This window comes from Molothrus aeneus, chromosome 10 (genome assembly GCF_037042795.1).
Source record: "Molothrus aeneus isolate 106 chromosome 10, BPBGC_Maene_1.0, whole genome shotgun sequence".
Classification (NCBI taxonomy): Eukaryota; Metazoa; Chordata; class Aves; order Passeriformes; family Icteridae; genus Molothrus; species Molothrus aeneus.
This window is the reverse complement of record NC_089655.1, coordinates 24,939,053-24,966,165: the sequence shown is the minus strand read 5'-3', so window position 1 is coordinate 24,966,165 and position 27,113 is coordinate 24,939,053. Positions and strand designations below refer to the sequence as shown.

The window sequence follows — 27,113 nt, the reverse complement described above, 5'->3', positions numbered from 1 at the left end:
CTCTTCTCCCCTTCCTCAGCCTCCCCAACCCAAGGGTGCTTCTCCTCCTCCTCAGTTAGAATCCTGAGGGTGGAACGGTCACTTGGTGCTGGGGAGGGAGGTTAAACCACGTTTTGTGCAGCTGGCAGTGGCAATGAGGAGCTTGGCACCCTCCATCCCTTGTTAACCCAATGGAAAGCACAGCCTAGCCAGTAACTTCAACTTGTTTCACCTGAGCTGCTCTGCTTTCCTCAGAATAAAGCATAAATCCTCCTGAACTTGATGATTAGAGTCATTTTTGCAAAGAAAAAAACCAACAAAACACCAAAGAAGGGAGAAAAGTTATATTTCCAGGCTTTTTTTCTCAAGGATAAACCTCAAAATCCTTAACAAAATTGTTATTCAAATAATCTTCCAGAGCTGGAGATCATTCAAAACAGAACATTCAAAACAGTGAGAACAGTTGAAATAAGACTTGCAAAAAAAGACTCTTAATGGAATACTATAACCCATACATGAACTTCTTAAAAAAAACAAAAAACAAAAAAAAAACCTCCAATGCAATGAAACCTTAACACATAACCCAACGTGACTTTCATCTAACCATGCTTTCTGCAATCTGCAATTTCAGTCAGTAGTGATGATGGATGGGGACAGAAAACAAAGGAAGATTAATTGAATGGGATGAAATGCAGAAAAGGAGAAGAATTTCTGAAGATTGTTTCCTCCCACGGTACAAATTCAACAAGTGTTTTCAAGTTTAGTTAAATTAAGCTGTAATTACCGTCTGTGGAATACTGGTGAGCAGACTGCTGCACAGCTGGAATAACACAGCAAGTGTAATTACTCACCACACCCCAGTAAAGGAAAAAAAAACCAAAACAGTTTAGGTATTACTAAGCAATATTGTAGCAGGGTTTTTAAATATCTGTTACCTGATGGGTAAAAATCCCAAAGAAAACAGCTCCAGCAGGACAAGAAGCTCACAGCATCCAGCACCTGCCTGTCTGTCCCTCAGGAAGCTCCACCGAGCACAGAGCACATGCACATACACACACTGCCAAGCAGCCCCAGGTCCCTGCTCCTGAGGATGAGGAGGGCAGCAGCTCCCCCCCAGGAGCTGTTCTCTAGCTGAAGAGCCGCTGTGCAGAGCAGCTGCAGCTGAGGGTCAGCTGTAGCGCTCGCCCTGGAAGCGCGGCGCGAAGTTCCGCACGCCCTCGTTCTCCTGCGTGGTGATCAAGTCTATAATTGCTGTCAGCACTGCTGTGTCCCTGCTTTTTATATCATTCCAGTCCACGGGATGGGGGCTTTCTATTTTCTCTTGTAGAAGATCATCAAGTTCTTTTCTCAATTTCTGGAAAGTGTTGTAACAAAGGAAAAGAAGGAAAAAGGAAAGAGCTGGGTAGTTCGAGCTACACACAGCATCAACAGAGAGGTTCCAGTGCCTCAGGGCCCTGTTCCCCCGACCTTTACACCTGCTCTCCTCCCCTCAGTTCATCTCCACGCTGCTCTGTTCAGTGTCTCCCAAAACCCAGTCTCTTTGATGAGAGCTGACCATCTCTGGAAGTGATGCCTCTAACAGCCCACCCAGCACTCAGCTAACTAGCTCAGGATTAAAAGACTGGTTTAAAATAAAAATAGCATTAAAAAACAGAGTCAGGTATGATTTCTGGGATCCAATATTAAACAGTTCTATGGAACCCATTCCTGTTAACTGAGGAGCCCCACTCCCCTGTTTCTGTATCCCTGTGGATATCTCCTGTACTGACCAAGTCATCCCACAGTATCTGTGTAAAATTGGATCTCTTTTGCTTACACTGTGTGCTAGAACTGCTTGCTGGGAGTGCATTTCAAACGTCATCTCCCACAGTGATAAATCAACAGGCCCACAGGAATATCAAATCCAGAAAACCCTAAGCAGAACCAGTGTGTTACATTGAGCCTTCCAGATACATGATTTTGAAACAGTTACCTTGACCAAGTTTGCTATTTTTTCTGGAGACTGGAAAACAATCCACTCATCCACAGCGATGGTGTCCTGGTCCTTATCCTTCTGAATGGATATATCCCCTCCAAAGAACAAGAGGCAGTATGGAGACACCTCTGTACAATCATACAGGTAAATCTGCACAACAACAGAATTGGCTGATCACCCTCAAAATATCTCTCAAAATATCTCAAAATATCTCTCAAAATATCTCTCAAAATATCTCTCAAAATATCTTAATGAGACTCCTACAGATCTCCAGAAGATCCTTACTCAGTTACAAATTCTAAAGAAATGCACGAAGCAACTCAGTTCAAAAGAAGTTTTGAAATCAGATTGCACAAGGGCAAAAATGGTCCCAAGTCTTTCAGTCTTTCACACAGTGGTGAAATGAAACCAGATGCTCCATAACAATGAGAGGAAAAACATCAGCATATTGAGAAGTGTTAGGACTGTATTGAAATGAAAAAAACCCAAAAAACTAACAGAATTCATACCTGTTACTGCCAGACCTTAAAAAAACCCAAATCCTCAAAAACAACCCCAAGAACTAAACGACATTAGTTCATTATTTGTGGTACAATACCCCAGTATCACAAAGGAAATCATTTGATGGCGTGCACAAGGAATGGCCTAGGACAGGAGGCCCCAGAACAAAGGCTGCTCATGTCCCCTCTGAACCCTGAGCCAGTCTCATTCAAGAGGGGATAATAAAACAAATGAAGCCCACAAGCACAGCTCTGACTCACGCTGCTGGTCCTCATCTTCAAATGGTACACCAGCCAGTTATAATGGAACTCTGTCTCCTCCACATTCACTGATTTGGGATGGATATTAACTGATCCATCTGTCTTGGTGCAAACTTTCACCCTTCAAAGAAAAAAAAAAACAACAAAAAACGAGTTTGATAATACAAGAAGTGATAAATCAACAGACCAGGATCCCTGGGGTCTCTTTTCCCAAAGAACCAGAAGTGACAGTGTTTGAAGTGCTGCTGTGGAACCCCTTTAGAGCAGTGCTACTGAGATGCTGTAACAATGTGCATGGCTTGAGAAGGTCACACAAGTTAGTTCAGGTGTTAGCAGGAATCCAGATGTTAAGAAATCAACAATCCCACCCTTCTCAGAGGAAGTAACACACAGCCATGACTCAAACTCTAAAGTGAGATTCATTCATGCACTCAAGCCACTGCTTCACCTTGCCAAATTATGCCATGTAGAAAACACCTTGAATACAAACCAACTGGAAAGCAAACCCTCACATTTTTCTCTTTTTGCTGAAGCTGGGCCGGATCTTTGCCACTTTGGGATAGAGGCCAGCACAGATGACTGCTTTGAGCAGCTTCTCATTACCTGCAGGAGACAGCAAAGTGAGTGAGGCACTTCTGCAAGCTGAGGTTTCAGCTGGGATAAATTCTCCCTTTCCCTCCACGGTTACCTGAGTTGGTGTTAGATTTGGGATCCTTGGGGTTTCTACTATTCACAAACCCAGCTGCAAGGAGATGCTCAGCAAACTGCCCTTTCATGTTATGCAGCATCTAGGAAACAACAAAAATTGCACAGAATGATGCTGTGCCAAAGGCTCCTCCTCTTCCCCACACACAGGATCCTGTTTGAACCTGGCAGGATGCTGTTACCTGCATGGTGTTTGAGGACAGGAAATATTCCCAGCAATAATCCTTCTCATTCCTGAAACCACAACTCCGAGCCTCTTCCCAGCCCTAGGAATGAAAACCAGAGGTGTAAGGTGATTGTAAGTGAACACTACAGACTTAAGGACAGCCAAAACTGGAGGTCAACAAACAGTCACATATTCCCTACCAGGGAGAAAGTAACTCCTTTGATCTCCCTGTATATGTGCACACACCAGAGTGCAGAAAAGCACAACTTCACAATATGCTGAATCACAACCTTCCTTTTTCCCTGGTGGGCAGTGATACCTGGCTGTGCCACAGCACCCACCCTTTGTTGGAATTGACAGAGTTAAAGTTCTGGGCAGTAACTGCATTTCCCAGGCTGTTTATTCCTCCTCTCCTCACCACAACACAGTTCAGCACAACATCCAACACTTCTGAAGTTGGCTTTAGCCTCCTGTAGAGGCCAGAAGGACAAGAGTGAACAACTTCAGCAAGGTAACTATAATACTGTGCTTCCTTTGTCTTTTTCAGACTTGTCCACCAGAAATCAGGTTACTGAGCCTGGAGACAAGATTATGCAACACTAGAAGGGTGAAAATCAGTTTGGTTTTATGTTTCTGTAGAAGCCAAACAAGAAAGCCTACAGAGCATAAGCTGATCAGCTTTTTCCTTAGGATCATCAATATTATTCAAATTAAAATTCTAGAAGAAAAAAGCCACATGAAAACATGCTTACAGTGAAGGCATTCACCACAGTCAGATGGTCGCTTTTTGAGTTCTTTGACAGCTCCTTTCTTCTGGCATCTGCGATTTTCTCTTTGCCCTAAAAATCAGAACCTACATAATACCTAGACTGACATGACAGTTCTCTTCTCCAAATTCAGGTACATCTGTACAGCAGTACTTTGCATGTAACACATGAAAATTATAGTTATTTCAAATATTGCACAGGAAAAATGATAATTCATAGTATGCAAAGGAAGTCGCACTAGTAAAAATGTAATTACTATAACATCAATGAAAGTGCTCTTAAACTCTAACACCTCACTGAGTCCCAGCATCCTCCTGAGATTCCTAAATCCCCACAGGTAACTGTCATCTGTGAGACTTTACCAGAGGGATGACAAAAGGGTCCTTGAAGCTGAGGCTGGCTGCAATGGTCAGCACGGGGTCCAGGCAGCAGAACAAGGCTCCAAACAGGATCATCTTCCCGATGTGAGGCTCCACGGGCAGCCGTGCCAGGTGCACACCCAGGGGAGTCAGCTCCTCCTGCCTGTCCAGAGCATTCTGCCAGCACAAGGGCACAAAGGAAAGAACAAACGTGCCATGTGAAATGGGGAGGATTCCCTTGGGAAAGCCACTGGTACACAGATATCACCCACTAATACCCAAACCAGATGTTTCTACCTATGGCTCCAACTCATCTGTACAAATATCACCAGAGCAAGGATTCAGCAGAACAAACGTGCCATGAACCTCTCCTTCCCCAGCAGCCAAGGGAACAATGACACAAGGTGCTTCTCATTTGTCCCCAACTCCTCACTGACCCACCTGCAACAGGAAGGCAGGGAGGCAGCAGGGCACAGAGCAGGGAGTTAAACCAACGCCCACGGGGAGCTGAAGTGCAGGGTCATGTGTCTGTTTGGAGTCATTTCCAAAGTCCCTCAGAAGCACTCTGCAGGGCCCTAAGCACCATGGATTGTGTGCAGTGTCCCCTCTGTGCAGTGAGGGTCCACCAAGGCTCTGCACAAGGGAAAGGGGCTGCAGAGCCCAGAGCTGTGCAGTCACACCTGCCTGGTGACACCCACAGTAGCACGGCTCTGAACAGATGAAGCAACACTTTACCAGCTCCATGAGGTGATTGATGGCCAACATCACAGCATCACGAGAGGGGGGGTCCATCAGTTTGCTCAGAAAATAGGCAATTCCACCAAGCCTCAGAATCTGAAAGAAAAATCACAATAAAAGCCTACAGCAGCTGCAGTAAGATGGTTGTCTAAAATTGGTTAGCAGTAACCACACTCATTGAAATAGTCTGAGGAATTCACAGCCCGAGTTAGAATTTCTTTGGTAAGAACTAAGGACAAGAAAATGAGTGATGGAATTTGCAGCAGAAGGATCTAATCTTCATTCAGTTCACATACACACGGCAATCCTTCTGCTTTTGAAAGTAATTCTATGCAAACTGCCAACAAGGGAAATTCACACCAGTTCTAAAACTACTTTGTAGTAAAATTCTTTTAAGACATCATATAAATTGACTCACTGGCATTCTCACTGAAGCTTCTCTGATTGAATGATTTATGTTATTTGGGGGAGAGCACAGCCCATATTTTTGTTAGTAGATGTCACCTTTTATTGACAGCAGACAATTCTGTTTCCCCTGGGTTTGATGCACCCAGATCCAAGTGTGCATTTACAAAAGTTGCTGCAATTATTAGCTAAATACACAGCATTTCTGGTGTAATAGAATTTTGGCTGAACAACCCTAGGCTCACAGTTGCATTAACTTATTCTCTCAACCACTGAATCCAATGGAAAAGTAGACAATAAATATATTTGAAGCTTCCTGCCTTTACCTTGATTTGTAAGCAGAGCTCTTCCAAGGGTGTCCTCAGGATCTCTGGTAACTGATAATCATCCAGCAGGCTGGCACGCAGTCCATTGTACAGATGGTAACAGTGGCCTGGCTGAACCCTGCAATCATTTAAAGAAACCATTCTTATGGGTTTGGTCATTTGTTGGGGTTTTTTACCAATGAAACTGTGACATTATGGTTCTGTTTCCTACAAAGCGATTCCCAAAACTCCCCAAGGAATTAGAACTGAAGTGTAATCAATTGTAAAAGCCACTTCAGTCTTCTAAAGACCCATCAGCAGGAAAGAGGCATAGAGAACAAAGAAATAATTGTTACAGTGTTTCCATTTTACTGTATAAGCCTCATAAATCAGGTGTGAGGGTAATGACAAAAATTACAACAAAATGCAGGACATTCTTCTATAGGAGGGAAACTCTGGAATTAAACACAGCACAAGTCAATTCAGCTTCCTAGGAAGACAAGGAAATCATTCCCTGCCCAGGAACAGGAGCCAGCAGTGCCAGCACATGCAAATAATAAAGAACCTTCAGCACTGTGGGAAACTCAACATCCCCAAACTTCCCTAAGCACCCCCTGTTCCCACCTTCCTGCTCGACCCTTCCTCTGCTTGGCATTGGCTTTGCTGACCCACTCTGCTGCCATGGTGCTGATGTTGTTCTGGGTGTCAAAGTGAGTCTCCTTTATTTTCCCCCCATCTATAACGAACACGACGTCATCAATTGTGATGCTGTTGGAAAAAAAAGAGGGGAAAAAAGCAACTTTTCATCTTTGCAAGTGTGACCTAGGATTGGGTTTGGCCTCTCTTTATTCCCTCCCAAACAGAGTCAGCAATTTAAAAAATTTGCCTTTGGAATTTCATTAGGAACTATATTACTATACTACTAATCAGTTCAAGAAAGAGCTGATTAATTCTCCTTGGTCTGGCAGAAGTTCCCACTTGGATTCTGAACAGAGCACAGGCAGCTCAGATTATCCTGTACAAATCATTCTAGCAATTGTTTAGTACTCCTATAGTTTAACTGTTCAAAACAACATAGTTGGTTGAATTGTTTAAAACAATTATAGGAAAACTTTGTTTAGTCTATAAATATTTCTAAAGATAAAGTGTTATAAATTAATGGCGCAAACACAAATGTATTTTCAGGAACATCAAACAGGTTTATACTTTAAATTATCACTTCCACTTCTTCTGTTGAACACACAGCTTTCCTGGCTCTGGGCAGCCAGGCACTTACCTTGTTTCTGCAATGTTGGTTGCAATCACAATTTTCCTCACTCCTGGCGGCGTCTTCTTGAACACCTGCAATTATCCAGGGCCCATTTATGTCTTTGCCAAAACCAAACATGTGCTTCATTCTTTTTTTTTTGTAGTTGTGAAATATTGCAATAAAAGAGAAGCATACCTGAGTCTGGTTAACAGTAGGCATCAGTGAATGCAAAGGGATGATAATAAACCTATCTGAAAGTTAAAAATCAGTAGAAGATATGGTTTAAGTGCAGAAACTTCCAATTTTACAGGAAAATCTATTAAATCAACTATGCAGAACAGACAAAATAGGCTGCAAGTCAGGCTACTGCTTCTTGCTCTGAGATCACAAGTATTTGTATCATAACAATGTAAAAAGGTATAAAGGCCTTTTTATGATGCTGTAACATGATGAGTTAAGACAATATATGAAGTTATGTACAGTAATTCAGACTTCCTTTCTAAATTCTGAAGTTATCAAATAATTGGTCAAGTTTAATACACAAACTGACACTCAATCCTTCAATGAACTGGAATTCTATGGAATGTACACAACCACACTGCAAGTCACCATTGAACAGGCAGGAGCCCAGCTAAGACAGATGAGATACAAATATGAGAGATGCAGAAGGACAAGTGTGTCAGGCAGGCACAGAGTACTTGAGAGTCTGTAAGAAATTCTCAAATCAACAGGATTTAAGGGAACTATCAGCAAAGCAGGGGAAGCTGCTCAAGGATGAAGCACAGAGGAAGCACACACAGAATGAAGTTTAGTTTTGGATGGGAGTCCTCCCAGCTGCAGGAAAGGACAAGAGGAAGAAGATGCAGGTCAGGCTGTTTTTCAGATTGCCACTCCCACAGTGAGAAAAAGGAGTTGTTGTTAGCAGAGGAAAGGACACCAGACACACAAAAACTGCTGAACACTCTGGAGAGGAGACAAGGGAAAAAATGAATCCAGCCCAACTGCAGCAACCCCAAGCAAAAGGAGTCTGTCCCCAGTGCCACTGCCAGAAGTCCCACAGAGAGTTTGGGTTTTACCTGACTTAAACATGACTTGAGACATCAAGAGCTCATGCAAAGTGCTGATGTTATCCCAGCCTGGCAGAAACACCAGAATTGCACCATCCTATGGGGAAAAGAGGCAGTGAAGGGAAGAGAGGTCAGAACACATCACACACTGCACAGAGAGCCAGCTCCTTGCACTCTGATACATGGTGGGCATGTGAGATTTGAAATCTCACTGACCCAGCCTGGTACAGTCAAGGGTTGTTTTTTTTCTATAAAAGAGCTACCTCTGTGTATTTATCTGAACATAACAGTAGTTCAGAACTGTTCAATTACTTAGAAGAACAAGCAAAAATTTCTCTTCTTTCTGTGTGACCAGCCAAAGTCCTTGCCAGCTCTGGCACTGCCCCCAGCCCAGTCCCACTGTACCTCCTCTTCCAGCACAATGTGTCTGATCAGTGCTGCTATAAGGTCCAGGTCCACCTTGTCATCATCCATCATTTCCAGGGCACTGATTGTGCTTGCTGAATACCTGCAGCAGAGAAAGCACAGACATGCAAAGCCAGGGCTCCTGCTGCCTGGCTCTGAGTGAGCCACCCAGCCATGAACCCACCTGCAATCAGCTCAGTTCTCTGAGCAATTCCTGTACCCCCAAAGTGCCCTCCACATTTAGTTCAGTGGGATTACAGTCAGTTCAGAACTGCAGAAGAATTACCATGTCAGGACTGAACTGTTTTGAAGCACTTGCTCGACCTCTCTCCTTCTCATCGATGAGAGGGACTGACAATTTGTCAGTTGATGAGCCAGGGACTGACAATTTGTATTTAGCTAATGAAGTGAAATTTAACTTGAATAACTCAGAAGCAAAGGGAGCTAGTCCTGCTGCCTCTAAAGCACTTCAATAGCTGCCAGCCAACTGTACAGACAATTCCATCACCATTTTCCACAGCAGCCACTATCCCACTGTTACTAAAGTCCAGCAACATAATACACTAATTTATGGTTGTCACTTCAGAGCTGTCTGAAAACAGAAAGCAGAAGAGAAACTTGGGCCCAACCTGCCCTGCAGCTGCCTCAGGTAGCCTGGCCACTGCTGCCTGTAGATCTCCTCCTTCTCCTCCTTCTCTGGCCTGCTCATGTGGCCCTGCATGAAGCCCCTCCTCCAGTGCAGCCGGCGGTCCGTCTTCTCCGGGGTGTACCTTTACACAGCAGGAGCAAACACAATTCCATCTGAAACTGAGGGAATTTAGAACAGCTGCACAGTTTTCCAAACCATGGACAATATGCTGTGCTTTAGCTAAATCATGTGTAAAAATCTTCAGTTTCTCTTCTGACAGAAATCTTACAAAAGCAGGGAGCAACCCTAGTAAGTATGAGAACATGTAGGGGAAAAAAGTGAAGAGTAAGAAAGACTAGCTTGATTTAGAGACCTGAAAATTCACCACAGCAAGAGAAAGTGTTCTCCCCCTCAAGCCAATATTCCCAGGTAACTGTGTGCCACCTGTAATTACCATACAGGACACCCCTTAGGAGGTTTTCTGTTGAAAAATACAGGCAACTGTTCTTTATGCCAAGTTAATCTTTGAGCATACATACACTAAGCTAAGCCCCCCCACAAATACTCTCTGAAATGATGTTCAGAAAAAACACTTGCCTCAACTTCTCAATGACATCTTCAAGCAGATATTCCACCACTGGGAAAGTGAACCCAGGGATGTGAATCATAGGGCAATGGTCTGTGGAGGGAGGCAGAACTCGGTTTTAAAACTACTGATGAAAAACTGCACTGAAAGAACAGAAGCAATAAACATTCCTCACTAGTTCTGCAATGTAGCTGCCATGTCTACAGGACATTTCCAATTGTCAGGGAAGATGTCACATTCGCCCCCAAATAAGGCTGCTGAATGAAAAAAGGACAGGCAGCAGGCAGTATTCTGCACACCAGGATGTTCAACTGATTCCAGCTACTGGAAAAAGCTGGGAGACTGAACAACTCAAAGTTCAATCTGCTTGCCCCCTCAGAGCAAGAATGCTAAACGTGGTAAATATTTACTAGGAAAACACTCTGTGGATTCTGTTTCCATAATGTGTCTGGAAAGCAAAACCAGAAGCAATGAGATAAAACTGAGAGAAACTGCATCTCCAGCAGCTGGCAGCTATTTGTAAAACTGAAGTAATTTCTTCTTTTCATACAAATCAATGCTATAATTCAAGAACTGCACTATACTGTAGAAGCCTAAATTACTTAGAAAGAACATTTCTAGGAAGCATTTCACCTACCAAAGTACTCGGAAAACTTCTCTGCATTTAAAGTAGCACTCATCAGTATGACTTTCAGATCCAGCCGAACATTCAGAAGATCTTTAATAATGCTCATTAAAACATCTGATTGAAGATTTCTTTCATGGATTTCATCAAGAACTACATGACTGATGCTGGACAAGTGCCTAAAAATAGAAGGGGAAGAAGTTAAACTTTTGCTTTTAGAAAAAATAAAAAGCAGAGCCATGACTGTTTGGAACAGCTCAGGACTCATTCTATAATTGCATTCAGTGTCCCATTAAACAGGAGCTCTTACTTATCTGACTGGAGCCACTGCAGGACAATTCCTGTGGTACAGTACAAAATTGAACCTTGTTTCCTTGGCAAGCGACTGAAAGAGACACAATAACAACTCCTCAGTTTTCCTCTGTATTTTACAAAATGCTTTAAAACCTTAAACCCCAGCTGCAGGAGCCATTGCAGACATGATGCAGATGGGCCTCACTGCCTCCCTCACACACAGCACAAGAAATTAGGCCACTGTTGCATCACTTCTGTGGCTGGAGAATGGAGCAGGGAGAGGCCCTGACTTCCCAGGCACCCCGTGCCATCCCCTGCACACTAAGGTGCTGATCCCCACCTCCAGGCTCAGCACAGAGGGCACTCACATGCACAGCCCTGGAGCAAACAGCAATAGCAGAGACATTCTATGAACCCCAATTAAAATACTGGGAGGGCTCAGCTCTCTTCTCTCACCAGCAGTTTTGCTTCAACAAAAGGGTTCCCTTATGTGCTGGTACCACTTCAGATTTTGAAATTATAGCCAACTACAAATGTAAAAGCTTTTGCTCTGCAAACTTCCGTCACTGCACCTATTACATGGTCCCAAGGAATTAGTCCATAAATATGGGTAGCAAATGCACAGCTTTCCACAGAAATATGGTTTGGAGCATTCTTCCCTTTAGCATTTTCACTTTTTCTTAAAATTCATTGATTAGGGACAGCAGTTTTATTTCTGCCTACAGCAGAACCTTTTACAAGAGCTGAAGACAGGACTTATTAGACAAAGCCTAACTTAGAATAGTCACTGTCACATAAAACATAGTAAATGCACTCAAACCTTTTCCTAAAATTCAAAAACCTCATTCTTTCCTCACAGGAATTCCTTCAGGGGAAAATACCAGCAGGAAAGCAGTTCTTTCTTTTTAGAAGTACTTTTCAAATGGTCTCCTTAGGATAACAAGAGGCCCTTGCCAGGGAGCCGCTCACCTCTGCAGGCGGATCTGGTACCCCGTGCTCCTGCCATTGCCACAGCTCTCTGCCCTCTCAGCAGCCACTCTCTCAGCCACCTGAGGGGGACAAAGAAAATCAGGCTGATCTGTGACTGAGCTGCTCACCAGTAGGAACAGCTGGTACTGAGAGGTTTGTAAATAAAGAAATGCCCTGAAGAGCACCTTTTCTCCTCTCCTGAGAGCAGCAACCCAGGGACAAGACTTGGAGGAACACAAGCCTTAGCAGCAGGTTCCCCTTTCAGAGCTTGGCCATCTGACACTCAACTATCAAGGAGAGTAACTACTGAGCATTTGAAACCCAGATTCTTTCCTGCTCATTAACACACCTCTAGAGGGCCTGACACAACATTAGTTTTTATCTTAATGGGCATTTGCACTGCCCCAATCCATTAAAATCACAGATCTAACCCATGACTAAAGCCAGGGAAGAAGGAGGCTGCAGTTCCAGTGCTCCACGGATGCCAAACCTCGTGAACACCCCGTCAGTGCAGGTTGGCAGCGCTGTTACTGCAGCAGAGCGGGCAGGGGCACTCACGGAGATGGCGCTGATCCTGCGGGGCTGTGTGCACACGATCCTGCAGGTGGAGCCCAGGCCCCGCTCGATGTGGTCGTCCAGGATGAACTGTGTCACCTGCGTGGTCTTGCCGCAGCCCGTCTCGCCGCTGATCACCGTCACGCGGTTGCTGTTGATCAGCTTCACCAGCTCCTGGCCACACAAAGACACGACTGTTACTGCTCTGCTGCTGCAAACACATTCTAGAGGACTCTGAGAATTCTCTGCTCCTGTGGGATGAGCTCTGAGCAAAGTATCAACGTGCTCCGCTGCTTCCTGTAATGCTACCAAAAAAGTTTAGCTTATACCTCACAGAAGCCATTTCTGCACTTTGCACTTCCCATGTGTAGGGTTTAAAGCATGCCCAACCTCCACACTAGCTTTAAATGCTTCAGATCCTGTATGAAAGCAACATAGAAGAACTAAAATGAAAGCCTGAAATACATTTTTAACCTTTCTGCTTCCTGCTTGGCTCCTGTAGATCTTTGCAGACTGAACACAAGAGTTTGCCCTGTTGGACTCCAAGCCTGCACAAACTAAAGGTTTTCAGCACAGTATTTTAATATTTCTTGTACCAACAGGAACAGTTTCCCAGCCTCGTCCTCCCCACCCCAAGGACTGTTAAGGGGAGTGTCACTATTTTAAGACACAAATGCTGACAGAAAGAACATGATGGCAAATAGAGGGACTGTAGGAAGGAGCTCACTAATCACCCACTGAGCCTGCAAAAGCAAACATATCAGAATACTCCATTTCTACTGCATACAGGGGATATCAGCCTAAGAATTAACATCAATTAGGAACAGCTCCTACTGTCACTGCCCTTATCCTGCAACTGGGAAACTAATGGCACTGAGGGCCAGCAGTGCAGCCAGTAAGTCTGTGGTTAAAGCTAAAAAGGCTTAATTGGCTTAATTGTACTCAATTCTAAACTGACTAATTGTTCAAGAAAGGGCACCATTTTATACACAGAAGAAAGCATAACAATCTGAGTGACCAGGAATCTTCTAGAAGTTCAACTGACAAAAAAAGAAGACCTATTATTAAATGTATGTAGCAGCCTTGTATTCCCATGATACTCCCAGTTCCATTCCCATGAGAACGCTGTACTGAGCCCCATATCACAATCAGTGAGCCCCTGGTACTGTCTGGAAAGGAATCAGGCTCAGAACCTGGGAGACCTCTCCCCTTCCTGAGGGCCACGAGGGATTGCTGCCAGTGACAGGCACAACTGCTCTCCCTGTTTTGGAGCACTGCACCACAGAGTCTCTCTCAATGCACACTCACCTCTCTCATCCCGTATGAGGGGAGCTTCTCTCGGAATCTCTGGGGAAAAAGAAAAAATGTTTCTCTTTAAACACCTTTTCAGCACTGACGCAAGAGAATGGATTTCACCTCCATTAGATTTCACCCTTTAGTTTGGGCTAAACTACAAAATAATGACAAACTGCTCAGCAACACTTGTATAAACACAGGCCCATGGGAAATAACTTGAATTCCATGTGTTGCTTCAGTTTTGTTCAATTTAGAAAAATGATTTCAGCCCAACAGTTAAGTACATGACAAGGCAGGTATATACAGGTGCAAGAGCAGGGCCTGGCATGGAAGAGAGAACTGGTGTTCAGGGAAAGACAATTTTCTGTATGTGACTGTTCAAAACAAAACCTCTGTTTTCAAAAGGCCATTCCTTCAGAGTCCGGTGCTGTGCTTTCAGTTTCAGACATAACTGCAGGGACACAACCCATAAAAAAGAAAGAGAAACCCACCCAATAGAACAACATGTCAGCTTCAAATTTCAGATTCTAACTGTTTCTGAAATCTGTCATTTCCGATTTTAATCGCTCTTCTATCAATAGGTATGAATTTTATGAATTCTAAAGATAATTTTTAGCAAAAGAAACATCATGACAACTTTCTAGTAAATTACAAGGGATTACATTTTGAGGTTAGCTTAATTAAAAAAAATCCGATTAAAAGTTTTCAACTTGACACAGGGAAAAGTACCTGCATTTCAATGTATCTGGGATCAGATCTCTTCTTCATTAAGTCTTCTTTAAGTTGCTCATCTAAATCAGCATCCTGCTCGGTTTTTTCACAGAGGAATTCCACATCCAAATCCAGGGATGTTTTTTCCCAGGTTGGTGTCTGTCTTACAGGAGCTTTCTCAGCATCTGGTTTCACTTTGGCAGGCTGTTCTGGAGCGGGGCTGGAATCACAGAACAAGAACTTCAGATTCCCCCAGCGGTGCCTGGCCACATGCAGAGTGCAGGTTCATTAACTACATCCAGCAGGTAAAGAACCAACAGTCCATGGGAACAGAGAACCACGGAATGGTCTGGGTTGGAAGGACCTCAGACCCATCCAGTGCCAGTCCTGCCATGGCCAGGGACACCTCCCACTGTCCCAGGTGCTTCCAGCCCCAATGTCCAACCCGGCCTTGGGCACTGCCAGGGATCCAGGGGCAGCCACAGCTGCTCTGGGTCTGTCCCTGCAGTGAATATCATTAAACCAAAATAAAGTCTCAAACTACAAACCACCAAAAACCTGACATCAGGATCTAAGAAACAACACATTCTTTTGTAACAAATGAAGCCCCAAAGCAACAAAACATCATCAGAGAATTACTGCTAGATTCACTGCCCCATAACTGGATCCCTCACCAAAGGGAGCCCCAGTCCCCTCGTTTCAGCACACCAGCTATTCCTGCAAATCCTTAACAACCCCAGAACAGACCCTGCGAAAATGTTCCAAGACTGCACAATAACCGAAACCAGAAGCCAAAAGCCACCTCTGGAAGAGTAATTCCAGAGGCCAAGAGAGCTGAAAAGTCCCATGCATTTACTGCAGAAGGCCTTGAGATGACTTAGAAGTTTTATGAGTTTAAGTAGAAATGTAACACCCTGAACTCAGCAATAACGAAAGAGTTTTACAGCAATGACTACAAGCATTTCAGTGTGACAATACATGTGGAGAAACTGGAGGATATTTGTTGAGCCAGTACACTCAATAAAGGTAAGTCACTTCTGACACATCTTCCTGCAGCTTACAGAAAGTTTGTGCAATTCAAAATAAATAAACGAACTGGTAATTATATCTCTTTACCCTTCTTCATCCCCGGACCACCAGGACATGGCTTCTTGCTCTTTGTCGTTTTTAGTCTGGACAGAATTCAGCAGCTGCACGATCTGCTCTTCCCGGCGCTCATCCATGCGCACCACAGCTCTCTAGGGCAGAAAGCACAGCGTCCATCGTCAGCGGGGAGCCGAGCACCCCAACAATGGCCACAGGAGCCCTCACACACCGGCCCGCCGCTGTGCCCAGGACTGCGAGCATCCCAACAATGGCCACAGGAGCCCTCACACACCGGCCCGCCGCTGTGCCCAGGGCTGCGAGCATCCCAACAATGGCCACAGGAGCCCTCACACACCGGCCCGCCGCTGTGCCCAGGGCTGCGAGCATCCCAACAGCGGCCACAGGAGCCCTCACACACCGGCCCGCCGCTGTGCCCAGGGCTGCGAGCATCCCAACAATGGCCACAGGAGCCCTCACACACCGGCCCGCCGCTGTGCCCAGGGCTGCGAGCATCCCAACAATGGCCACAGGAGCCCTCACACACCGGCCCGCCGCTGTGCCCAGGGCTGCGAGCATCCCAACAGCGGCCACAGGAGCCCTCACACACCGGCCCGCCGCTGTGCCCAGGGCTGCGAGCATCCCAACAGCGGCCACAGGAGCCCTCACACACCGGCCCGCCGCTGTGCCCAGGGCTCCGGGCACGACCAGACACCTCCGGCTCTGCCTGCGCGCAGAGGCACAGGCCCCCGCCCCAGAACGCGTCCCCGCGTCCCTCACCTGCTGCCGGTCGGCGTCCCGGTTCTTCTGGCCCTGCCTGCGGGCGTACCACATCCCGATCTCGCGGCCCTTCAGGTGGCCGGGGTGCCGTCCTCGCCCGCCGGGCCCGCCCGCCGCGGAGGAGGCTGCGGCGGCGGCGGCGGCGGCGGCGCCGCCATCGCCGCCCCGGCCCCGGCCCCGGCCGCGACCGCGGCCCCAGTCACGGCGCTGCTCGTAGCTCATGGCCGCGGGTGCCGGCGCGGCTCAGCCCGGCCCGGCCCGGCGCGGCCCCGCCTCATCCGCCGGCACCGCCCGCCCCATCCGCCGCCGCGCTTCCGCCCGCCCGCCCGCTGAACCGCAGCGCACGGGCCGCAGGTTCGAGTCCCGGCCGGACCTGATCCGTTCGCGGGACCCGGTTTGAGTCCCGGCACGACCGAACCCACCCGGCTGGCCACGGGTTCGAGTCCCGATCCGACCGGAGCCAGCCGCTGGGCCCCGGGTCGAGTCCCCGATCGGCCGGTGTGTTGCAGAATGGGGAATTTGTATCGTTTTCCTAATGTGTGATGTTCGTATACTTTCAGGCCTAATCAACAGGAAGAGAGATTTAATCCGTGAAACAAAGAGCAGCCAATGAGCTTTAAGTGATGTCCAGGTGTTTGAAAAGTATTTCTAGTATTGTGTCGATTTAGATGTTGACAAGGACTGCAAGTGAATGAAAGCTGCTGTAACCTCCCACATGTGGAGCTGCTGCCTCCTTTCCACAGGTCCCTGCAGACACGCCACCCAGTGCCGTCAAACACCAAAGCTGGGGTTTAAGATTTTATTTCGGATTCCCTTTAGACACACGTGTGCCTCAAATAAATAGGTATATAAACAAATAACTTAAAATCCACTGTGGAAAGCTGTAAAGCACTTCAGTATTTGTTATCCCCTTGATACAGCATTAACAGTTTGAATTGATTCAACAGTGCACCTAAACAAAATTTGCATGATAGGAAAAAACCAGCTGATATGGTATTTGCTCGGGTAAGTGCCAGACCGCAGCACTGCCTGTCAGGGCAGCGGAGGTGTGCAGGTTAAACCCCTGTTTCAGCCGCTGCCCGCCTCCTCCCGCTCTCGGTAGGCTTTGTTCAGCAGCTGTATCTCCTCCTGGTAGCCAGCCCTGGCCGAGTGCTGCTGCTGGCTGTTGCGCCGATGAGCCTCCACCGTGTCCGGGATGGAGATGCTGAAGTCGCTGTTGGACGGCACCAGCAGGGAGTAGGAGGCGCTTTCCCCCAGCTCGCAGCTCACGAACCGGTTCTCCCGGCGGGAGTAGCGCAGGGAGGGCGAGCGGGCGTGCGCCGAGGACTGGCTGATGCTGCTGACGATGGACACGGTGTCCAGCGCCTCTGCGGTGTCGCAGATCTCCAGCACCTCCAAGTGAATCTTAACGCTCGTGTCGGCGAAGCCGGGCTCGCCCGGGCTCGGCTCGTGCCCGACGCTCTTGGAGCGGTACACCTCGATCTTCTTGGCCGTGGGCGCGATCTGCTGCCCCTCGGAGCTCACCTCGTACGTGGACAAGGAGAGCGTTTTGCCGCCGGGAGCCTGCAGGGACACGGTACCCTGGAAGGCGCAGAGGGGCACGGCCAGGGCTCCACCCGTGCGCTGCGGGGAAACAACAGTGTTCGTGCTGAGATTGCCCAAAACCCGGCAAGATCAGCCACATTGCCCAAAATCAGCACCAATCAGCCACTGTGCTGAGACTGCCCAAAATCCAGCACAAATCGGCCAGTGCTGATTGCCCAAAATCCAGCACTAATCAGTTACTGTGCTGAGATTACCCAAAATCCACCAAAATCAGCCACTGTGCTGAGATTGCCCAAAATCAGCACCAATCAGCCACTGTGCTGAGATTACCCAAAATCCACCAAAATCAGCCACTGTGCTGAGATAACCCAAAATCCAGCACAAACCCACTGTGCTGAGATTACTCAAAATCTGGCAAAATCAGCCACTGTGCTCATTGCCCAAAATCCAGCACCAATCAGCCACTCTGCTCCCTTGTTAACTCCTCTTACTGCCTGCTCCTTGCAGAATTTTACACACCTAGTATCTATGATTTGAAAGAGTAGTGAAAAGTTTTTTGTGGTATTATACACCTTAGTGTATGAAGTCCCAAGTGCCTGTGACTGACTGTGAAATCTACAGAATATGAAAACCAGAGTTTAAATAAAAGCTGATTCCTTCAGTGCAAGGTTATGTCCAGTTTAATCAAATTCTTTGATTTGCCAGACTGAACATGAGGCACCTGGAGGGAGAATGAGCAATCTCCCCTTGCTGGAATGAGCACTCCATGTCTGGAGAATGAGAAATTTCCAATCACTTTCTGAAAGTGCCTCTTTCTGAAAGTCTTCTCAAGCTTTCTCTCGAGAAATCAGTATTTACTGTTAAAGTGAAAAAGACCCATCAAGCCTCCTCTGTCACTGCCCAGTCAGTAACCAGGGAGACACTGAATGCTGTCATTTCCCACTTGAACAGCTCCAGTGGAAATGTTCAATTCCAGACACCTTTACCTGTTTCTAAAGTACAGAATCCATTTGTCAGTGCAAACCACAATGCTGAGCTCTGGGGAGCACTGTGGACACAAGTGCTGGGACTAAACCCATGGTTATGGGGCCCAAGGGAGGGATAAATGCATTTATCCTGGGTTTAGGTACAGCCAAGTAGCACTGATTATTACTGGAATTACTTTCAGTATAAATTATTATTAATGAGAACAGAAAGTGACCTTTATCTTGTCCTTGATACCATTATTAATTACCCTTTTTGCTTCTCATGACACATCCATGCAGTACATAGGAACCCACAGCAAACCAGACTCTGCTGGTACACCTTGTGAGGTATTTTGCCTCCCACTCCCAGGGTTCCCTGCAGTTCAGTGTTTGCCTTCATCTCCCAGCCCTTTCCTCACCAAGCTCCACTGTTTGTGGAGAGGATTCCCCACACCAGGGCATCCCCCATGCAGCCCCTGCCCACAATGCCTGGAGGGTGTCCTGGCTTTGGAATCTGGGACAGGGATTTCACCAGAGATCCCCATGTACCAGCACAGGCACTTTTCAAAAGCAAAGACCAGAAAATCCCAGTGAAATAAATCACAAATGTCCTCATTCCCTACGGAATGCTGATGTATTCTGAGCAGAGAAATCTCTGCAAATCCCTCATTCTTTAATTACACATCCACCTTCCAGAGCTCACAGAAGACAGGAAGGCAAAGCCTCCCCCAGCATCCCTGTGGGTCAGGAGCAAGCTCCTGTCCTGCTCCCGCTGCCTGAGCAGGGTCTGGGCTGCATTCCCCAGGGAGGATACTGTCCACAGGGAAGCCTTGGGTGTACCTGAGGCCCACAGCAGCTGGAACAGGCTCTGACACTCAGATTTCCATTTGGAAATGGTCAAAGCACAGCTGGGGCTGCGTGGGACACTGGGACACCATCCCAGCTGGTTCTGCAGTGTCTGACAGAACCAACTGGTTCCGTCCTTGGTAGACTGTCCCTCCCAATTCCTGGTTTCCCAGGCCCTGGAAGAGCAGACAGGGGTGCCAGCAGTGTCCCAGTGAGGCACAGGGTGCCAGCAGTGCCCCAGTGTAGCACAGGGTGCCAGCAGTGTCCCAGTGAAGCACAGGTGAGGCACAGGTGAAGCACAGGAGTGCCAGCAAAGCACAGGGTGCCAGCAGTGCCCCAGTGAGGCACAGGTGAGGCACAGGGTGCCAGCAGAAGCACAGGTGAGGCACAGGGTGCCAGCAGTGCCCCAGTGAGGCACAGGTGAGGCACAGGTTGCCAGCAGTGCCCCAGTGAAGCACAGGGTGCCAGCAGTGTCCCAGTGAAGCACAGGGTGCCAGCAGTGTCTCAGTGTAGCACAGGTGAGGCACAGGTGAAGCACAGGAGTGCCAGCAAAGCACAGGGTGCCAGCAGTGCCCCAGTGAGGCACAGGTCACTGGACTCTGCTGCTCCTGCCTGGGACAGGGCTCTGCACCAAGAGCTTGTGCCCTGTGCCTGTTGCTCCCCTGGGCCCTGCTGCCTTCCCAAACAGAAACCCAGCAATGTAAAACAGCTCTGAGCAGTTTGCATTCCTAATTACTTTGGTCAAACACATCTTGAGATGAAAAGGTCTATTTTTAGAATGTTTCCAGTAAGGATCCTGGCTTCTCCTTTCCAGAGACAATGAGTTTTCTGTTTGTTTTAAAATAGAGGCTTAGCCTTCTACTTCCCTAAGAGTGCAAATTAGCTGCAGTGAAATTAATTCTGCAATGATTTGCCTTTTTTGAGGCTGGCTGCAGAACAGGCAGAGCCAGGGGGTTATGGCAGGAAGAGAGAAGCTCACCTGAGATGGGCTGAGCCCAGCACTTCCACTGCCGGTCTGGTGCAGGATTTGTATCTGTCAGTACCAGGAGGGGCACAGAGCACCAAGGTGAGGACACCTTGCAGGGAAGGGCTGTGGGAGCTCTGTCCAGCCTTGCCCCCCTGGGCACACGTCCCTGCTCTCAGCATTCCTCTGCAGCTCCAGAGAGAGCCAGAGGCCCTGGAGCTGCAGCAGGGAGCACCACGCAGGGGGCACACGCCTCTGGAGCAGGGGGAGAAGGTGAAGGGAAAGGTTCCATTGATTTTCCAGCCACAGGAACCCCTTTGGAAATCAGGAACACGTTCCAAGCAGCTGGGCAGGAAGAGCCCCGTTGGGCAGAGCTCAGCACATCAGCAGGGCTGGAATTGCAGATTCCCACCAGCAATGGAAACCTCCAGGGCCATTCCTAACTCAGCTTCTGTGCTGTGCCTGGTGGTCAAGGGAGCGTTCACAACCCTCCTGCAGCCAGGGACATGCTGGGCATTTCCCATGTCAAACACTCCTGCCTGCACTGCTCCGCCTCAGTGAAGTCACTTGCACAGCCTCCCCCTCTCTTTCCTTGCAGGGCACAGAAATAGGTCCTGTGCAGCCTCTTCAAAGAGTTTCCTCAAGGCAACCCACAGATGAGGTAGAGAAAAATAATCAGCAAGCCTGGAACAAACTGCCAGCCTGGGAAGTTTTTGTTGCCTGAGGGCACTGAAGCATAGACAAAATAAGACATGACATATTTACATTCAATCTCTTTAGGAAGGGAGATACACGGGTATTTTATGAGATGTTAAAGGTATTTTTCAAAAATGCAGCCGAGCAGGAGTTGGACATGACAAGTACAATTTTCTCTCTCCCTCTCCATTACAGCCATCCTATCATATATTCAATATGGACCTTGCTGCCTCATTCTCTCATGCCAGTTTTATTCCAGAGAAAACACTTTGATGGAGCAACTCTTTACTTACAGAAGAGCCAAGCAGCTCCACAGTCACTACTGTCACCCCAAGGAAGTGCCACTCTCCAGGCCCACAGCTTCCAGAGGGAGCCAAAGGCATCCTGGGTCCTGCCTGGCACCTGCTCTTCAAGCATCAACCTCCATCAAACTGGCTGATCCCACATCTGTGGGGATGGCTGATGCCCTCCTGCTGTCAGCTCTTACAGCTCCTCCTCTTGATGAGAAAAAACAAGAACCCCTGTATTTATGGACTCTCAGAAGAGCCCCTGGATTTCCTGCAGAAGGATGTGGCAAATCAATGCTGGGGGAATCTCCTTCTTTAACACATGTAGGAAATGCAGAGTGATGAGAACAGAGTGACTTTTCTTAGACTTTGGGACTTGCAGACATGATGAATAAAGGAGATGGTTTTCAGCTCATTAATGTGTGGCCCAAATTGATCTTTCATCCAACATAAACCTGAGCAATGCATTAAAGTTATTTTTACACAGCTTGCAGGGGTTTCAGGCTCTGCCCTTTCCCAGCTGCAAAGCAAATGTCAGCTGTGAAGCTCTGGCAGCTCCTGCTGAATGTCAGAAGCAGGCAGAGCTGTGACTGCAAAGCCTGGAGCTCTTACCCACAGGAGCTTCAGTGCCTGGCAGTGGGTTATACCTGGGAAGGTGTCAGAAGTGCATGAGTTGTGATTGTTTGCATTGCAAGAAGGGAAGAGTATGTCCAAAAGGGCCATACAAGGCCCCAGGGCACATAAAACACCCCCAGGCAGCCGCTGCCAGCTGCTCACACAGAGCTGCTCACACCTGCTGCAGTCCCAAGGCTGCAGCTGAACTGGCACCAGGGCACACGGGGAAAGGAATTTTGGGGTTTTTTTTAAACATCATCTGTAAAGTCCTGCAAGGAGTTATGAACCTGATCCAGTGACTTTATTAACCAAGCTGTACATGGCACATGAGGCCTTGGCAAGAACTGGTAGATTAAAACCAGGCTGAGTCATCACTCCCTTTTGCCCCCAAGTGCAGGAATTCATCTCTGCACACTGCAAGAGTGTGAGCATTGGTTTTTTATGAAAGGGATGATCAGTCCCATTTGAAACATCAGCCAAATTCCTACTGTGACTCAGATGATAAACTTGTGTTTATCAGATGGAGAGAGAAGCCCATATTTGAATAGAAAATACACCTTATCCATCTCCTGTGCATGTGCAGAGGCTGAGCACGAGCTGATCTGGCCCTGAAATCATCCTGCTTGGAGCAGGTGACTTCCAGAGAGCCCTTCCTAATGAAGCCTTCCAGAGCTCCTGTCTCACAGGCTTCACCTGGGCTCTCACCCCACTCCCACCTGCTGCAATGCCCAATGGCCACTGAATTCCACAGGAGAATTCTCAGGAAAATGTCAGCTTTTGGAGAGAAACTTCCTATTCATTAAGATAAAGTAACATCATTCATACTTACTTCTTACCATATACAAACCATGCAGGTGCACACAAAATAAGAAAACCCCACAAATAAGAAGACAAGTGAGAAATTATTGCAGGATCAACACCTGCAAATACGTCTGTGGTGACTAAACATTATTCAATGCCACGTATGAGTTTTACCAAATAAAAATGGGACTCATAGAAGAATCACTGTCAGTGAGAATCATTCCTATTTCATAAGGAAACTCTAACTACCAGCAGAGAACAGATTGCTCCTTTACCTGCCGAGGGTTCCTCTCGGACCTGCTCCGGCACCACTCCCAGTCTGAGAGCTCGGGCGTGTGGCTCTCCTGGTGGCACAGCCTCCACTCTGGTCCCTCAGGGAACGGGGCAGGGCTGCTGCCCTGCTGCTGCTGGCAGGGCCCTGGGCCAGCCCTGGCGCCCTGGGGGCCGTGTCCCGGTGCCCCTGGCCCTGTCTGTCCCAGGCTGTCCCTGCCTCTGCCCGGCTCCCCGCAGGCAGAGCCCACCGGGCTGGGGTGGGACGAGGGTTTGCCGTCCCCGCTGGCCTGGGGAGGGCTCTCCAGGGATATCCTGTAGATGCCACAGCCCTGCTGGAACGACAGGTTGAACTCAAAACCGCCACGCTGGGCTAGGCAGGAAGGAAAGGAACTGTGTTAGGAGTTGGGACCAAAAAGAAAAATGAGGTTACAAACACAATGCAAATGGCATGCTAAAACATGGAATAAATTATCCAGCTCCTGCTGGAAACAGGCAGTTTCCCCTCCATTAAAAAAAGGAGTTGTTGAGAAGAAAGACTTGTGAGAAGGAGCTGCCTTCTAGATGAACTGCAGTTGTTCTCTGTGGGAAAGTGGCTAGAAGGGCAGCAGGGGCAGCACAAGCCATTCTGCACCTGGATGGTGTTTAAAGCAAGTGAAAGACATGCACTGAGGCTTTTCTCTAACATTCAGGAGTTCTTTCTCCCTGAACAAGCAGGGAATGTCAGGAATTCGTCCACTGATGGTAGAGGATTTTCACTCCAGAGAATGGGAAACAACTCCCACATCCTCAGAAATATTTAGCCCTTAACATTTGCAGTTGAGACCAGATGATCCCTGTGGGTCTCTTCCACCTGTCCCCCTCTGTTCCTCCAGCTATTTTTACACAAAGCCCAAGCAAAAACAGGGCTCTAGAGGATGCCAAGAAGGTTCCCAGGACAGGTGTGGCTACCTCTGTCACACCAAGAACCCTTCCACACTTACTTTTGGCCCCTGGTGCAGACACTGCATAGGAGCTCCTCCTGCAGTTGATGACGCAGCCGCAGGGCAGGTGGAGCCAGTGCTGGGACAGCAGAAACACGGGGGTGACTGCAGCAGCCAGCACGGTCAGCAGCAAGCTCAGAGCCTCAAAGGAAAGGCTCTGCAGCCCAGTGGCGTACTGGACAGCCATCTGTATCTGAAAGGCAGAGCATTTGGAAATGTAAATCACTTTGGGCGCAGGAGATGCTTCCAGGACCAAGGAGAACATCTCGCTGTGGATATGACACCCCTGTAGGACACAGACTGTCATTAGTGTTGGCTGAGGACAGCTTCTGGCTCCAACAGGTAGCAGAGGAAACGCACTGACTGCTCTCCTCTCACGCTGCACTTCTCAGAAAAACCCTCACTGAAGCTAAATGTAGATGCTGAGCACCAGTGAGCAGCTGCCAGTGCCCGCCAGTCCTGTGTGGCACCGAGGAGCCCCATGTTCCCTGCTCCCAGCAGATCCCTTTCTCAGGTTCCTGTCCCCAAACACACACACATGCCCACAGCAGCGCTCCCTCCCGCCCCAGCACTACAGCGTTTACAAAGGTGCCACCAAACTGCATTTTCCTGCCAAACTCCTCTTTTTTAACCCAAAGGATGCATCTCAGAGGACAGGACAGAGGGGCCCTTAGTTCAATTCCCAGCCCAGACTGCTGAGCAAGCCCTGTCCCACAGCTGGCAGTACCCAAGGGGGACCTTACTGCCCCGGTGTTCCCGTGACATGAATGATGTGATGGGAGAACGTCAGAGCCATGAACCAGGCTCTGCCAAACACACTGGGCTCCAGTGAAACTCATGCAGTGACACAGACCTGCTGGAGAGGACTTCTGCTGGCTCAACTACCCTACGAGGAACAGCTGCAATGGCCACTGTTCGTCTGTTCCAATCCATGGCCCACAGGTGACGTCCCATGAAATGTAAGTGAGCATTGGAAAGTGAAGCCATCTGAGAATTTACCATCATTGGCAGCCAGAGAAGGACTTTGGTCAGTGCCAGGATCAGCGAGAATCGTTTCTGGGCCAAGCCCACGGTGGAGCTCCAGCTCTGTGCGCTGCTCTCAGCCACACCCTTCCCGAACAGCGCCTCCGAGGCTGGGCGAGGCTCCCGGGGTCTGTCCCCCGGCTCCGGCAGTGCCTGCGGAGGGGCCCCGCAACCCCACGGAGCCCCAGGGCAGCTGCAGCCCCCAGAGCCCTGCTCGGGGTGCAGCAGCTGGGGCTCCCCCGAGCACAGCAGCTGCAGCGAGACGGGAACGGCCAGCACGGCCAGGAGGGAGAAGCACAGCGAGTACACAACCAACACCAACAGGATGTAGGAGCTGGCACAGTCGGCAAAGCAGCCCCAGGACGTGCGGATGTACCTGCCCCAGCCACAGAGAGGCAAAGTGCACAGCAGCAGGCTGGCAGTCCAGATGCCGAGGATGGCCCATACCACACTCACACGGCGCTTGGAGGAGCTGCAGCTCAGTGTCCCGGGCGTGCTGAGGGTGTAGAAGTTGTAAGAAACTATAAGAGACCCTTTCAGGTTGCTAGAAATGCCCTGGAATAAGTACAAAAACGCTGAGGTCGTGCACAGAGGCTGGGGCAGGACTTCGCTTGACCACTGCATGAGCATGAAAATAATCACTGGCACGATGCTGATCAGATCATCTGCTGCCAAAGAGGTCACAAGCATCGAAACCGTGCTCTTGGTCTGCAGTTTCAGCAGGGAAACTAGTGAATAAATGCTGCCCAGAAGGGCTGGGAGTGCAATGGCAAAAGTCAAGCAGAACAGAAAGACATTCCAAGTTCTCTGCTCACTGGGCTTGTCCATAATGCTGTGATGCTCAGTCGAGAAGCTCGTCCCATTGAGTGACAAATTACCAGGAGTCACCGACATTGTCCTGGGCATTTTGTCCTTTGCCTTCTCACTGATTCTGCAAGTTGTCACCAGCTGAAACCAGAACTGTCAGCTCCACATCACAAGTTTCTTTGTTTTCCTAGACTCTCTTCTGTGGCATCTGATGAAGAAATATTCCGGTGGCAGCACCCCTAATGACCAGAACTCATGCTCAAAAAGCCAGGCAACAATGAAGCAGCAAAGGTGCTGAAAAAAAAAAAATTGAATTCTTCAAAATCGTTTCGGTGCTGTCAGGTGGTGAACTGGGGCTGCTCGGGTGTCCCTGTGCCGGATGGCAGGCACTGCCCCACTGCCGAGCGCGGCTGCGGCGGGCAGAGCACGGCCCTGCCGGGGCTGGGGCAGCCAGAGCAGCATCGGGAGAGGCTGCGGGAGCTGCCGGAGCTGCGGCGGGAGGAGCGGAGCCGGCAGGAGGGAGCGGGAGCAGCCGTGCCCGCAGGATGGACCGGGAGGAGCCGGCAGGATGGAGCGGGAGAGGAGCGGTGCCCGCAGGAGGGAGCGGGAGAGGAGCGGTGCCCGCAGGATGGAGCGGGAGAGGAGCGGTGCCCGCAGGAGGGAGCGGGAGAGGAGCGGTGCCCGCAGGAGGGAGCGGGAGAGGAGCGGAGCCGGCAGGATGGAGCGGGAGCAGCCGTGCCCGCAGGAGGGAGCAGGGACGCTGCCAGCCCGGCCCCTCCCGGCTGAGCGGCAGCATCAGCGGCCCCGCCAAGCCACACCTCCGCCGAGCGCTGCCGGCTGATGGCAGCCCGGGATGGCAGCCCAGGGTGTCACTGCCCAGGATGTCAGCCCGGGATATCAGCC

The 27,113-nt window shown here is 48.8% G+C and overlaps 2 protein-coding genes across 3 annotated transcripts; both read right to left on the bottom strand.

The window, feature by feature from the left end:
- Positions 1–308: 308 nt before the first annotated feature.
- On the bottom strand, positions 309–16,630 carry DHX36 (DEAH-box helicase 36). Of its 2 annotated transcripts, XM_066557116.1 has the most exons (25): positions 16,409–16,630; positions 15,662–15,783; positions 14,564–14,765; positions 13,847–13,885; positions 12,542–12,712; positions 11,984–12,063; positions 11,031–11,105; positions 10,733–10,899; positions 10,107–10,188; positions 9,511–9,651; positions 8,882–8,984; positions 8,486–8,573; positions 7,605–7,660; positions 7,437–7,501; positions 6,785–6,928; positions 6,182–6,299; positions 5,448–5,546; positions 4,716–4,889; positions 4,339–4,425; positions 3,603–3,686; positions 3,404–3,503; positions 3,228–3,318; positions 2,716–2,836; positions 1,952–2,104; positions 309–1,333 (listed from the first exon to the last, which is right to left on the bottom strand). In XM_066557116.1, exons 1-25 carry the CDS (start codon positions 16,628–16,630, stop codon positions 1,148–1,150), a joined length of 2,970 nt encoding a protein of 989 aa, XP_066413213.1. In that variant the 3' UTR covers positions 309–1,147. The 2 variants fall into 2 exon arrangements, with proteins under 2 accessions (XP_066413213.1, XP_066413214.1); XM_066557117.1 differs by lacking the exons at positions 15,662–15,783; positions 16,409–16,630 and having other exon boundaries at positions 13,847–13,883; positions 14,564–14,600.
- Positions 16,631–17,194: 564 nt separating this feature from the next.
- GPR149 (G protein-coupled receptor 149) lies at positions 17,195–26,594 on the bottom strand. The gene is made up of 4 exons (XM_066556837.1): positions 25,380–26,594; positions 24,381–24,573; positions 23,403–23,770; positions 17,195–18,031 (listed from the first exon to the last, which is right to left on the bottom strand). Exons 1-4 carry the CDS (start codon positions 26,307–26,309, stop codon positions 17,477–17,479), a joined length of 2,046 nt encoding a protein of 681 aa, XP_066412934.1. The 5' UTR covers positions 26,310–26,594; the 3' UTR covers positions 17,195–17,476.
- Between the last annotated feature and the right edge of the window lie 519 nt (positions 26,595–27,113).